This window comes from Jaculus jaculus, chromosome 5, assembly GCF_020740685.1.
Source record: "Jaculus jaculus isolate mJacJac1 chromosome 5, mJacJac1.mat.Y.cur, whole genome shotgun sequence".
Taxonomy (NCBI): Eukaryota; Metazoa; Chordata; class Mammalia; order Rodentia; family Dipodidae; genus Jaculus; species Jaculus jaculus.
In genome coordinates this window covers 169,930,146-169,942,635 of record NC_059106.1, presented here as the reverse complement: position 1 = coordinate 169,942,635, position 12,490 = coordinate 169,930,146, and the positions used below count along the sequence as shown (strand labels likewise).

Sequence of the window (12,490 nt, the reverse complement as noted above, 5' to 3'; positions counted from 1 at the left end):
TCGCTCCAAGCAGCCTCAACGTGGCCTCTGGATCCGCCGAGCCGGTCTTCAGTGTTGCTGGGCGGGACCCAGCTGCAGGCACCCGCGCCAGCCCCGCCCCCGTCCCGGCCGCGCACGCGCGCTCCCCATCCCCAGCCCGGTCCCCGCCGCGCACGCGCGCTCCCCATCCCCAGCCCGGTCCCCGCCGCGCACGCGCGCTCCCCAGCCTCGTTCTCCCCCCCCCCACCCCCGCCGCGCACGCGCGCCCCGGCGGCTCCCGTCCACCTCCGCCCAGCAGGCGGCGGGGAGCGCGCCCGGGAAGCGTCGGCGCTGACGCGAGGCCGCCCGCGCTCGTGGCCGTGGCCGCGCCTGTGCGGAGCCGCCCGGGCCGCGCCCCGCCCGCCAGCCCGCTCGCCCGCCCGCCCGCCCTCCCTCCGCCGGCTGCGGGCGGCCGCTGCGGTGTGCCAGGGCCGCGGAGCAAGCAGCGCCTCAGCCGCTCGCCATGGCCGACCGCGGGTGCCCGCTGGAGGCGGCGCCGCTGCCCGCCGAGGTGCGAGAGAGCCTGGCGGAGCTGGAGCTGGAGTTGTCGGAAGGTGAGCGAGCGCCGGGCTCGTGCCAGGGAGGATCGGATCCCGCTCGGGGAACGCCCTTCTTCTCTTCCTTGCCGGGACCCTCGTCCGAGGACCGCCCCGGCCCCGCCGGGCACCCGGACGAAGGCCGCGCCGTCCCCGCGCTTCCTGCGCCTCCGGAGCCCGGTCCCTGCGCGGTCGTGGCGGGAAGCCGGGAGGCCGGGCCAGCGCACCCCGGAGCCCGCCGCACCGAGCCGCCAGCCTCAGTTTCCTCGCCTGTGATGCGGGGCCAAGTAGCCACGTCCTTTGTGGATCGTGACGCTCAAACGCCCGTGGTACATGTGCAAGCGCTGAACACCCAGAAGATTGGCTCCCTTTATGGAATTTAAATGTGCTTAATTTATTTGTACCCGCGCGCGCGCGCGTGTGTGTGTGAGAACGTATGGGTGTGCTACGATCTCTCTCGCCGCTGCAAACGAAATTCCTGACTGGCATGTGGGGGTGGCTGGGGAATTGAACCCTGGCCTGCAGGCTTTGCAAGTATACGCCTCTAACCGCTGAGACATCTCTGTCTCCCCAGCCCTGCATCTCCACCCGACTATGGAATTTTTTTAAAAGTTAAAAAATCCAATAAATAGTTATCTGTTAAAATAGATGGGTAATCAGGTCTCAGAGGTGGTGGGTGGCATCCTCTGGATTGTAAAACCTCCCCAAGGCTAGAGGAAAGAGTGAGTCTCATGCCTGCCTGCCTATCTGTATTTGTTTTTTCGAGGTAGAATCTCACCCTAGCTCAGGCTGACCTGGAATTCACTGTGTATTCTCAGGGTGGCCTCGAACTCACAGCGATCCTCTTACCTCTTGTCTCTCTGGTGATGGGGACTAAAGGCGTGCACCACGTGCCCGGCTGTCCATCTATGTTTAACTCTACTTGTGAGATTTATATTTTCAACTTTTAGAAACTTTTTTTTTTTTTTTTCCTCTCGGTAGGGTCTCACTCTAGCCAAGGCTGACCTAGAATTCACTGTGTAGTTTCAGGCTGTCCTCAAACTCACAGTGATCCTTCTACCTCTGCCTCCTCAGTGCTGGGATTAAAGGCTGCCCTCCCGTTTTTTTTTTTTTTTTCTTAATGTTATTCTTTGGCTTTCAGATTGGAATGCCTACCTTTGCCAGGTAGGGTTGGTATAGTGAATTCTTAAAACCATATCTGATTAAGTAGGTACTGGTAGTTCACAGTCTTGGGGGGGATACTGTTATCTTTGTTTTTTATATAACATAATGTCTACTTGGAATTGTTTTAAATTTGGCATTCAATTTTTAAAAATTATTTGCTTATTCAGCAGAGAGAGAGAGAGAGAGCTGGAGTGTGGGCATGCCAGGGCCTCCAGCCATTGCAGATGAATTCCAGACGCATGTACCACCTTGTGCATCTGGCTTATGTGGGTCCTGGGGAATCAGACAAACTGGCAGTCAGTATATTCAGGAGCCTCAATTTTTAAATTTTATTTATTTTTTTGTTTTTTTGTTTTTTCAAGGTAGGGTCTCACTCTAGCCCAGGCTGACCTGGGATTCACTATGTAGTCTCAGGGTGGCCTCGAACTCACACGATCCTCCTACCTCTGCCTCCCGAGTGCTGGGACTAAAGGCATGCATCACCACGCCTGGCTTACTTTTTTTATTTTTAAATTTTTACTTAATTATTTGAGAGAGAGAGAGAGAGAATAGGTACACAAGTGGCCTGTAGCCACTGTAAACAAACTCCCAGATGCGTGTGCCACCTTGTGCATCTGGCTTACATGGGTTCTGGGGAATCAAACCTGGGTCCTTTGGCTTTGCAGGCAAGCGCCTTAACTGCTAAGCCATCTCTCCAACCCCTCCAATGTGTTTTTGTAGATGACTCTTAATTTTTGCTCCAGTATGTGTTTCAACTCCTGGATGCTTGAGTGTATGCTAGTTGACTTAACTAAATTGTTTCCTCAAAAATTTCATTATTTGTGTGACATGACATTGTACATCAATGAAAGCAATATTTCTCATATTGAATCCATTTACACTTTTGTTATTATAGACACGTGGCGATGTGTATGCGAGGAAAAGGACTTGGATTGTGCACCATGCAGAACGGTCTGGTAAAGCTTAAGTGGAAAAGGAAATCAGACAATACAGTGTTAATAGAAGACTGCCTAGTACAGTGACAGCCCAGGAGGCAGCGCCACAGCTTCTGCCCCACTTCTCGACTGGTCTCCTGTCACTTTTCTTTTGGTGACAGTGACTACCTGGGTAGAGTTCCCATGGGCCTGCTCCCTCAGTACACCCACACCTTAACATTGGCTTCTAAATTTGAATTGTGATTGTTGCTAGTTTGGGGCCTCTGTTGGGCTTGAAGATGCATTGTGATGGAGACTGCATGGCAGATTTCTGGGGTTTTTATGTAGTGGGTGGCGCCTGGTGTCCTTCATCTGGTAGGTCACTGATCATAACTTGTTGAAACCTGGGTTTGGTCAGCTGTAGAAGGAGGTGAGCACCAGCTTCTCTGACGTTCATTCCAGGATTTGTATAAAGATTTATTCAGTGCATGTGAAAGTGTTTTGAAACTGGAAGAAATGTGTTATTTTTTTGTTGTTGTTGTTGTTCATTTTTTATTTATTTGAGAGCGACAGACATAGGGAGAAAGACAGATAGAGGGAGAGAGAGAGAATGGGCGCGCCAGGGCTTCCAGCCTCTGCAAACGAACTCCAGACGCGTGCGCCCCCTTGTGCATCTGGCTAATGTGGGACCTGTGGAACCGAGCCTCGAACCAGGGTCCTCAGGCTTCACAGGCAAGCGCTTAACCACTACGCCATCTCTCCAGCCCAGAAATGTGTTATTAATGAATCATAGTCCTGAAACTAATGTTTCATCATTATTATATGAAGCTTAAAATTTTTTAATTAGCATACAAAATAATGAGTTTTGTTGTGACATTTTCTTTTTTAAAAATAATTTATTTGAGAGAGAGAGAGAGAGAGAATGGGCACATGGGTACACCAGGGCCTATAGCTACTGCAAACAAACTCCTGATGCAGGTGCCACCTTGTGTATCTGTGGGTACTGGGGAATTGAACCTGGGTCTTTAGGCTTTGCAGGCAAGTGCCTTAACTACGAAGCCATCTTCCCAGCCCTCATGTTGACATTTTCATACATGTATGTCATTGTATTTTGCTCATTGACCCCTCATTAACCTCACTTGACCTCTACTTCCTTCATCCCCTGCAATAGTTCCCCTTCTGCTTCCAGTGTGACGTATATGTGTATAAATTATGCACATATATATATATATATATATATATATATATATACACACATATACATACACATACACATACACATACACACATAGATATATACATACATACACACACATATCTCACATGATATATGGTTAGGTTTAGATTTCTCTTATGAGAGGAAACATGCAAGAGTTGTCTTTATTCCTCCCATTACTCTTTCTTGTTCCTCCTCACAGCCTTTAGACCCCTTTATCCCTTCATAGTCTCCCTTTGTGTAATTTATATAACATATATATATATATATATATATATATATATATACACACATACATATATATATATATTTATGTGAGATTCCTATATAAAAATACATAAATTTGTATTTAAAATCTAGGTTCCACATGTGTTGTTGTTATTTTTTGTCTTTCGAGGTAGGGTTTCACTCTAGCCCAGACTGACTTGGAATTCAGTCTGTAGTCTCAGGGTGGTCTTGAACTCACAATGATCCTCCTACCCCTGCTTCCCGAGTGTTGGGATTAAAGGTGTGCGCCACTACGTGTGGAATGTGTTATTATTACTATTATTTTTTTTTGGTTTGTTTTTCAAGGTAGGGTCTTGCTCTAGCTCAGGCTGACCTGGAATTCACTATGTACTCTCAGGGTGGCCTTGAACTCTCGGCAATCCTCCTACCTCTGCCTACCTAGTGCTGGGATTAAAGGTGTGTGCCACCGCGCTCGGCTGTGTTATGATTTTTATGTTGATCAAGTAGAGGTTAGTCTCTGTTGGGACTTCCTTCTTTCCATATTTGAAGATGGAGAGATGAACATGTGCTTTCGGATGGACTAGATGTCAGTAACATCATAGCATTTTTTTGAGTAAGAAATTGTTTAACACTTAGAGTTGTCACTTTAGGTAGGGTGGAGGAAGCGAAGGAACTTAACACAGTTATGGTAACACCTTCATGGAAATTGGTAGTGAGTGATACCTGGACAGTCAGGAAAGTCTGTGGGCCTCTCCTTTGCCACCCACAAACAAGTACTAGTTGGCAATGCCTGGTTAATCTGGAAAATCCTGCATATCTCCCCTCAGCTGCCTTTATTAACCCAAGCATGGCCTCTTCCTCCAACATTCTCTCTGCTTCTTACTGTCCACCATTGTGAATGAGTTGGCCCTCAGGAAAGGTTCTGATCTTAGACTGCTCTGATTTCCTCCTTAGGGGTGGGGTGCTGAATTGTTAGGGATTCTTAACAGGGCGATAAGGCTCAGCTGATTTTTTTTTTTTTTTTTAATTTTTATTAACATTTTCCATGATTATAAAATATATCCCATGGTAATTCCCTCCCTCCCCACCCCCACACTTTCCCGTTTGAAATTCCATTCTCAATCATATTACCTCCCCATTACAATCATTGTAATTACATATATACAATATCAACCTATTAAGTATCCTCCTCCCTTCCTTTCTCCACCCTTTATGTCTCCTTTTCAACTTACTGGCCTCTGCTACTAAGTATTTTCATTCTCACACAGAAGCCCAGTCATCTGTAGCTAGGATCCCCATATGAGGGAGAACATGTGGCGCTTGGCTTTCTGGGCCTGGGTTACCTGACTTAGTATAATACTTTCCAGGTCCATCCATTTTTCTGCAAATTTCATAACTTCATTTTTACCGCTGAGTAGAACTCCATTGTATAAATGTACCACATCTTCATTATCCACTCATCTGTTGAGGGACATCTAGGCTGGTTCCATTTCCCAGCTATTATAAATTGAGCTCAGCTGATTTTTTTGGCTTGTGTTATGATACGTGTGTAGTGTGTGCATGAGGGTAGGACCCCATGCCCAGTGTGCTCTCCTGTAGCGCCCAGTGCACTTGCCTTGCCCCAGCCCGAGGGCAACATTGGGTATTCCCTTCCATCGCTCACCCATCAGTTTTTGTTTCTACAAAATCTTCATGATTTTGGAGCTTGCCATTCGTGAGCCTTGGCGAGTGTTTGGTCTCTGATCCCCACAGGACTAGGGTTACAGATGTGTATGGCCACACCCACTTGTTCAAGTGAGTTCTGTAGATATACACTCAGGCCCCTCAGGCCCTCATTCTTTTTTTTTTTTGTTTGTTTTTTGTTTTTTCGAGGTAGGGTCTCACTCTGGTTCAGGCTGACCTGGAATTCCCTATGTAGTCTCAGGGTGGCCTCGAACTCATGGCGATCCTCCTACCTCCGCCTCCCGAGTGCTGGGATTGAAGGTGTGCACCACCTCGCCCCGGCAGGCCCTCATTCTTGCACAGGAAGTACCCTTAACTATGGAGCCATCTTTCCAGCCCTGTAACTATTTCCTTGCCCCCTCTTCTTCCTCCAAGTAATTCTCCTTTTGCTTTCATTGCCATCCTCCCTCATTTAGGATCTCCTTTAGATTAACACGAGGAAGTAGTGGTACATGGCATTCCACAGTTCTTAAGACCCCCAATCATGAATACACACAGAATTTATAAATGTGGCTCTTGAGAGCATATGAGAATGTTAATTGAAAAAGGTGAAATTATTAGAAGTATAACTTTGCTTTTCAGAGAATTCTCCAACTTGTTTTTTTATTGTTTTTTTAAGGTAGGTTTTCTCTCTAGCCCAGGCTGACCTGGAACTCATTATGTAGTCTCGGGCTGGCCTTGAACTCACAGTGATCCTCCTACCTTAGCCTCCTCAAGTGCTGGGATTAAAGGTTTGTGCCACTATGTCTGGGAAATTCTCCAGCTATTTGTTTATTTGCAAGGGGGAGAGAGAGAGAGAGAGGGAGGGAGGGGAGGAGGGAGGATGAAATGAGCCTCCAGCTGCTGCAAATTCCAGATCTGGCATTACATGGGTACTGGGGAATTGAACCCTGGTTGGTAGACTTTGCAGGTAGGTGCCTTAACTGCTGAGCCATCTCTCTAGCCTATATCCAACTTTTAAAAAAATATTATTTATTTATTTTCAAGCAGAGAGAGAGAGATAGAAGAGAGACAGAGAGAATGGGTACACCAGAGCCTCCAGCCACTGCAGTCGAACTCCACATGCAAATGCCACTTTGCCTCTGGCTTTATGTGGGTGCTGGGAATCGAACTAGGGTCATCAGACTTTGTAGGTAAATGCCTTAGCCACTAAGCCATCTCTTGAGCCCCCAACTTAAAAAAAAAAAAAATTTATTTGAGAGAAAGAGGCAGAGGGAGGAAGGGTGAGGGGGAGAGGGATGGAGAGCATGGGCACACCAGGGCCTCCAGCCACTGCAAATGAACTACAGATGCATGCACCCCTTGTGCATCTGGCTTACGTGGGTCCTGGAGAGTTGAACCAGGATCTTTTGGCTTTGCAGGCAAACACCTTAGCCGCTAAGCCACCTCTCCAGCACAAACCCCCAACTTTTAAAGAAAATGTTTTCATATATATATTTGAGAGAGAGAGAGAGAGAGAGAGAGAGGGAGGGAGGGAGGGAGGGAGGAAGGGAGGAAGGGAGGGAGGAAGGGAGAGACAGGGAGAGAGAATGGAAGGGAGCGAGAGAGGGAGGGAGTGAGCAAGCACGAGCGAGTGTACATCAGGGCCTTTGCCACTATAAATGAACTCCACACATTTGCCACTTTGTGCATCTGGCTTTACATGGGTACTAGGGAGTCAAACTTGGACCAGCAGGTTTTGCAAACCAGCACCTCTAACCGCTGGGCCATCTTTCCAACCCAGAATTCTTCAACTTTGTGTTTGCTTATTGTAATTACCTTGGATATATACTCTTAGCTGATAGTAGTACTCCACAGTATTCAGAGGTCACTGCTGCTGAACTCCTTTTAAAACACAGACAATGGTGTAAGGTTTGTTCTTTGTTTTAGTGACCTGCAGTGGATTAGAAAGGAAAGTCCCATACAATGGGCTACTTTTGTTCTACTCCTGTTTTTGATTTTCTTTTTTTCCTTTTGGTAAGGTAGGGTCTTATGCTAGCCCAGGCTGACTTGAATTTACTCTGTAGTCTCAGTGTGGCCTCAAACTCACAGTGATCCTCCTACTTCTGCCTCCCAAGTGCTGGGATTAAAGTCATTGAGCCACCATGCCCAGCCTGTTTTTGGTTTTTGTTAACAGGTCTATTCCATAGTTTTAACTTTGGTTTCTTTCTTGTTTCCTTGAATTCTGATAATGTAGGGACCTCAGCCTGGAGCAAGTCAGGTGAAAAACAATGACAAGCTCAATTTGTACATGTACAGAAAAGAGAATTTTTCACAAAGCTTTCCCTTTCTAACTTTCTTTACTATCTAAAGTCTGTGATATATTTCTTAGTTTTTAAAAACAGTAGCATTTAAAAGTGGGGCATGGTGGCACATGCCTTTAATCCCAGCACTTGGGAGGCAGAGGTGGGATTACTGTGAGTTCGGTGTCAGCCTGGGACTACAGAGTGAGTACCAGGTCAGCTTGTGCTACAGTGAGACCCTACCTCCATAAAACAACAGTGGTAGTCATACATTGCTTTAATGTCAACAAACATTTGTTGTGTTTCCTTTATATATGTGTGAAATCTTCTTGATTTAGGGTCTTCTTTATATTAACATGAGGAAATAGAGGTGCATAGAATTCCACAATTCTTCCCCCCCAATTAAGTCCCCCCCACCACATATAAATATACACACAATTTATAAATGTGGCTCCTGAAGGCATATAAAAATGTTTTAAAAAGTTCATTGAAAAAGGTGAGATTATGTTGGGTGTGGTGGTGTATGCCTTTAATCTCAGCACTGGGGAGGCAGAGATAGGAGGATCGCCATGAGTTCAAGGCTATGCTGAGACTACATAGGGAATTCCAGGTCAGCCTGGGTCAGCCTGGGCTAGAGTGAAACCCTACCTCGGAAAAAAAAAAAAGAAAAAAAGAAGGTGAAATTATTAGAACTATAGCCTTGATTTGCATGGGAACTAGGGAATAAAAAAAAAAAAAAAAAGCTGAGCCTTATCACCCTGTTAAGAATCCCTAACAATTCAGCACCCCACCCCTACAGGAGGAAATCAGCAATCTAAGATCAGAATTTTTCTTAAGGCCCAACCCAATCACAGTGGTGGACAGTAAGAAGCAGTGAGAATGTTGGAGGAAGAGTACATGCTTGGGTTAAGCATAAAGGCAGCTGAGGGGAGATATGCAGGATTTTCCAGATTAACCAGGCATTACCAACTAGTCCTTGTTTGTGGGTGGCAGAGGGGAGGCCCACAGACTACATACATACATACATACATACATACATACAGACAGACAGACAGGCTGGCCTAGAGCTCACAGTGATCCCCCTGCCTTTTTGCCTCCTGAGTGCTAAGATTAAAGGTATGTGGCGCTACACCTGACTTGCTTTCTTCATAGTTTATGCAATATGATGTTCATCTAGTTGTGTAGTGCACATCTGTAAACACAGCACTTGGGAGGCTGAGGCAGGAGGATCATGTGTTACATAGTAAGATCTGTCTGGGAAAAAAAGTTCTTATTTCCAAATTCTATTCATATGTCAAGACCCAGCCTAAAACCCTTTTTGAGTCTTTCTTGGTCACCTTTGATATGATTGTTTACTTTATGAGTATTCCCATTGCCCTTGTCCCTTCTTTGGAAGTTCTTACCACTTCTTGTTTTCTCTGGCTCCATATCATCAGTGTGACACAATATCTGACAGAACAGTGTAAGAAAGGAAAAGTTTATTTTGACTGACAGTTTTCAGTCTATTAGTCGGAGTTTGTGGCAATGGGGGTGTATGTGGCAAAGGCTCCTCACACCATAGCAGACCACGAAGAAGAGCCTGGTAGTAACCAGGAGCTCGAATATAGCCCTCAAAAGCAGTGACATACTTCCATGTTCAGGACGACTTTAAGAGTTCCCATAGTCTTAACAGGCTCAAAACTGTTGAAAAGCCCAGTCATTCTCTTTTGAGACTTAAACAGTTTGACCTGAGCTCTTGTAAAATCAAAAAGAAAGTTACATACACCAATATACAATGCATAGAGTAGTCATTTACATTCTCAAAATGAGGAATAGGATAACAATCAGGAAAGACTGTATCGGTGTCAGACCAAAACCTACAAGGGCAAATATTAAATCCTGAAGTTCCCCTTCATACCTGGCATACATGGTGGCATCATGTGGACTTGGGTAGCCTGCTCCTATGGCCCTGCCGTTTACAGCACACACACTTTCACACGGGGCTGCTCCACTCAGTGCCTTCGGCTTTCCCTAGCAGATGGCTCCTCCTGGCCTCTCTAATGTCCTAAGGTTTCCACAGCTATGGAGACTTCATCTTCACAGTGTCATACATAGGGAACCTGACCCCGTATACATTGATTGCTGTGGTAGTTTGAATAGATGGCCCCCAATATATTCAGTGTTTTTAAAAATTATTTTATTTTTATTTATTTATTTATTTGAGAAAGAGAAGGGGGAGAGAGAGAGAGGCAGAGAGAAAGAATGGGCGAATCAGGGCCTCCAGCCACTACAAATGAACTCCAGACTCATGCGCCACCTTGTGCATCTGGCTTACATGGGTCCTGGGGAGTTGAACTTGGGTCCTTTGGCTTTGTAGGCAAGTGCCTTAACCACTAAGCAATCTCTCCAGCCCTGTTCCCCCACTCCCAGGGTATGGACTCGCTGTAGCCCAGGCTGACCTGGAATTGATTATGTATTCTCAGGGTGGCTTCAAACTCATGGGAATCCTCTGACCTCTGCCTCCTGAGTGGTGGGATTAAAGGCATGCATCACCACCCCTGACATATTCAGTGTTTTATTAGTTCGTAGTTTGGTTCTGCAGCTACCTGGCTGGAGGAGGTGTCACTGGGTGGATCTTAGGGTCCAGCCCTAAGGTGTGGTGGATTTGCAGTTCCAATCTAAAGATATACAAAGTGTCTGGAGTTCCTAAAGTGTGTTTGTGGTGTGGCTTTTGAGTTTTGGTATGTGGCTTTTCTCTCACTCTGCTTGGCCCTGTGAAAGCTGGCTAACTTCTTCTGCCAGTATGGAACTTCCCCTGGATCTCTAAGCATCAGTAAATATCCCTTCCTCCATAACTGTGCCTGGTTTGGAAGTTCATCTCAGCAACCTGAGGCTGTCTACTTCAGAAATTGGTACCAGGAGTGGGGTAAGATAAATTTGACCATGTAGATTTTGGTCTTTTGGAACTTTTGTCTTGGAGTAATTGGCATGGACTTAGTGCTTGCAATTTAAAGATGCCTTCTAGAGCGGTAAGCCAAGTATTATGTACTATTCTTGTGAGAGTTTGAAAATGCTAAATACGGAGAAAATTGAACTTAGAGGCTTGGCTTATGGACTTTCTAAGGGGAAGGAAAGACTGCAGAGGACTTTGTTGATACTGGGATAATGGCATAAGGGCTGGCTGTGTTCTATTGTCAAGGCCCAGAGAATTTGATCAAGGTTAAATTTGTAATGGACTGATGTGCTACCCTAAAGATAATGGACTGAGAGACAAGATTTTAAGTTGGAAAACATCAAGTTAAAATTACAGGCACTGAGACTGGTTTTAGGTTACTGAGGCTATTATTGTCAACACATTAGCACTCTTAAGAAAGGTGCCCAACTGGTTTATATTAAAACAATTACAAACTCTTAGCCAGGCATGGTGATGCACACCTTTAATCCTGGCACTTGGGAGGCAGAAATAGGAGGATCCCCAAGAGTTTGAGGCCACCCTGAGACTACATAGTGAAATCCAGAACAGCCTGAGCTAGAGTGTGACCCTACATTGAAAAACCAAAAAAACAAAAAACAAAAACAAAAAAAACCACAAAACAAAACAAAAAACCCAAATATAAACTCTTTTGGAAATGAGTTGACTGGAGAAGGAACCTGCTCTTCAAAGTTATGATTTATTTCTTCCCTGAATTAAGAATATGGCTGTGTCTTGTACACCTAGTATTCGTTTTGAAAGCATGAAAAATATGGGAAGTGGTCATGAAATGAACATGGTTCCAGGAGCCGCTGCTGAGATGCAGTATGAGGCAGGGCGTGATGAGTCTCATGAATAAGCTGAAGAGCCTTTGGAATATGGACTGTGACTTACCCGGAGATCCAAAGATGTCTTGGATATACCAGGACTATGCAAGGGCTACGATGGAGTGCACTGTGGGCCTGGGGTGTAGTGTCCCCTGGCTACTCAGTCTGCTGGAGGGGCAGAATTGGAAAATCCAGAGACTGTCACTCACTGATAATATCGGACTTGAACTGCAGAATTTTGATATTTGCTTGATGGTGTTGAGTTTGCATTGTTCCAATCTCTCTTTCTGTTATGCCTATACCAGTTAATAATGTTACTCTGTGCCTTTATGTGTTGAAAGTTGTTGCAGTCAGGGTCATATTGCTGGTAGAAATCACCCATCCAAGAGCAGCTTGTGGGAGAAAGTTTATTTTGGCTTACAGGCTTGAGGGGAAGCTCCACGATGGCAGGTGAAAATGATGGCATGAGCAGAGGGTAGACATCACCCCCTGGCCAACATCAGGTGGACAACAGGAGAATGTGCCAAAATAAACTTCTTTTTCCCACAAGTTGCTCTTGGTCGGGTGATTTCTACCAGCATTGTGACCCTGACTGCAACAGTAAAGTGGTACCGAGGAGTGGGATTGCTGCTAAACACCTGACTATGTGGCTTTGGCCTTTTGGAGCTGATTTTCAAGAGGAATGTGGAAGGA

General features: G+C 45.8%; 1 protein-coding gene across 4 annotated transcripts in view; it reads left to right on the top strand.

Annotated features, from left to right (window-relative positions):
* Positions 1-469: 469 nt before the first annotated feature.
* Dip2a (disco interacting protein 2 homolog A) overlaps positions 470-12,490 on the top strand; it is a 111,711-nt gene continuing 99,690 nt past the window's right edge. For all 4 annotated transcript variants that reach the window (XM_045148891.1, XM_045148890.1, XM_045148892.1 and 1 more), the window contains exon 1: positions 470-572. In XM_045148891.1, the coding sequence (XP_045004826.1) occupies positions 482-572 (91 nt within the window). In that variant the 5' untranslated portion in view covers positions 470-481. The remainder of the gene's footprint in view (positions 573-12,490) is intronic.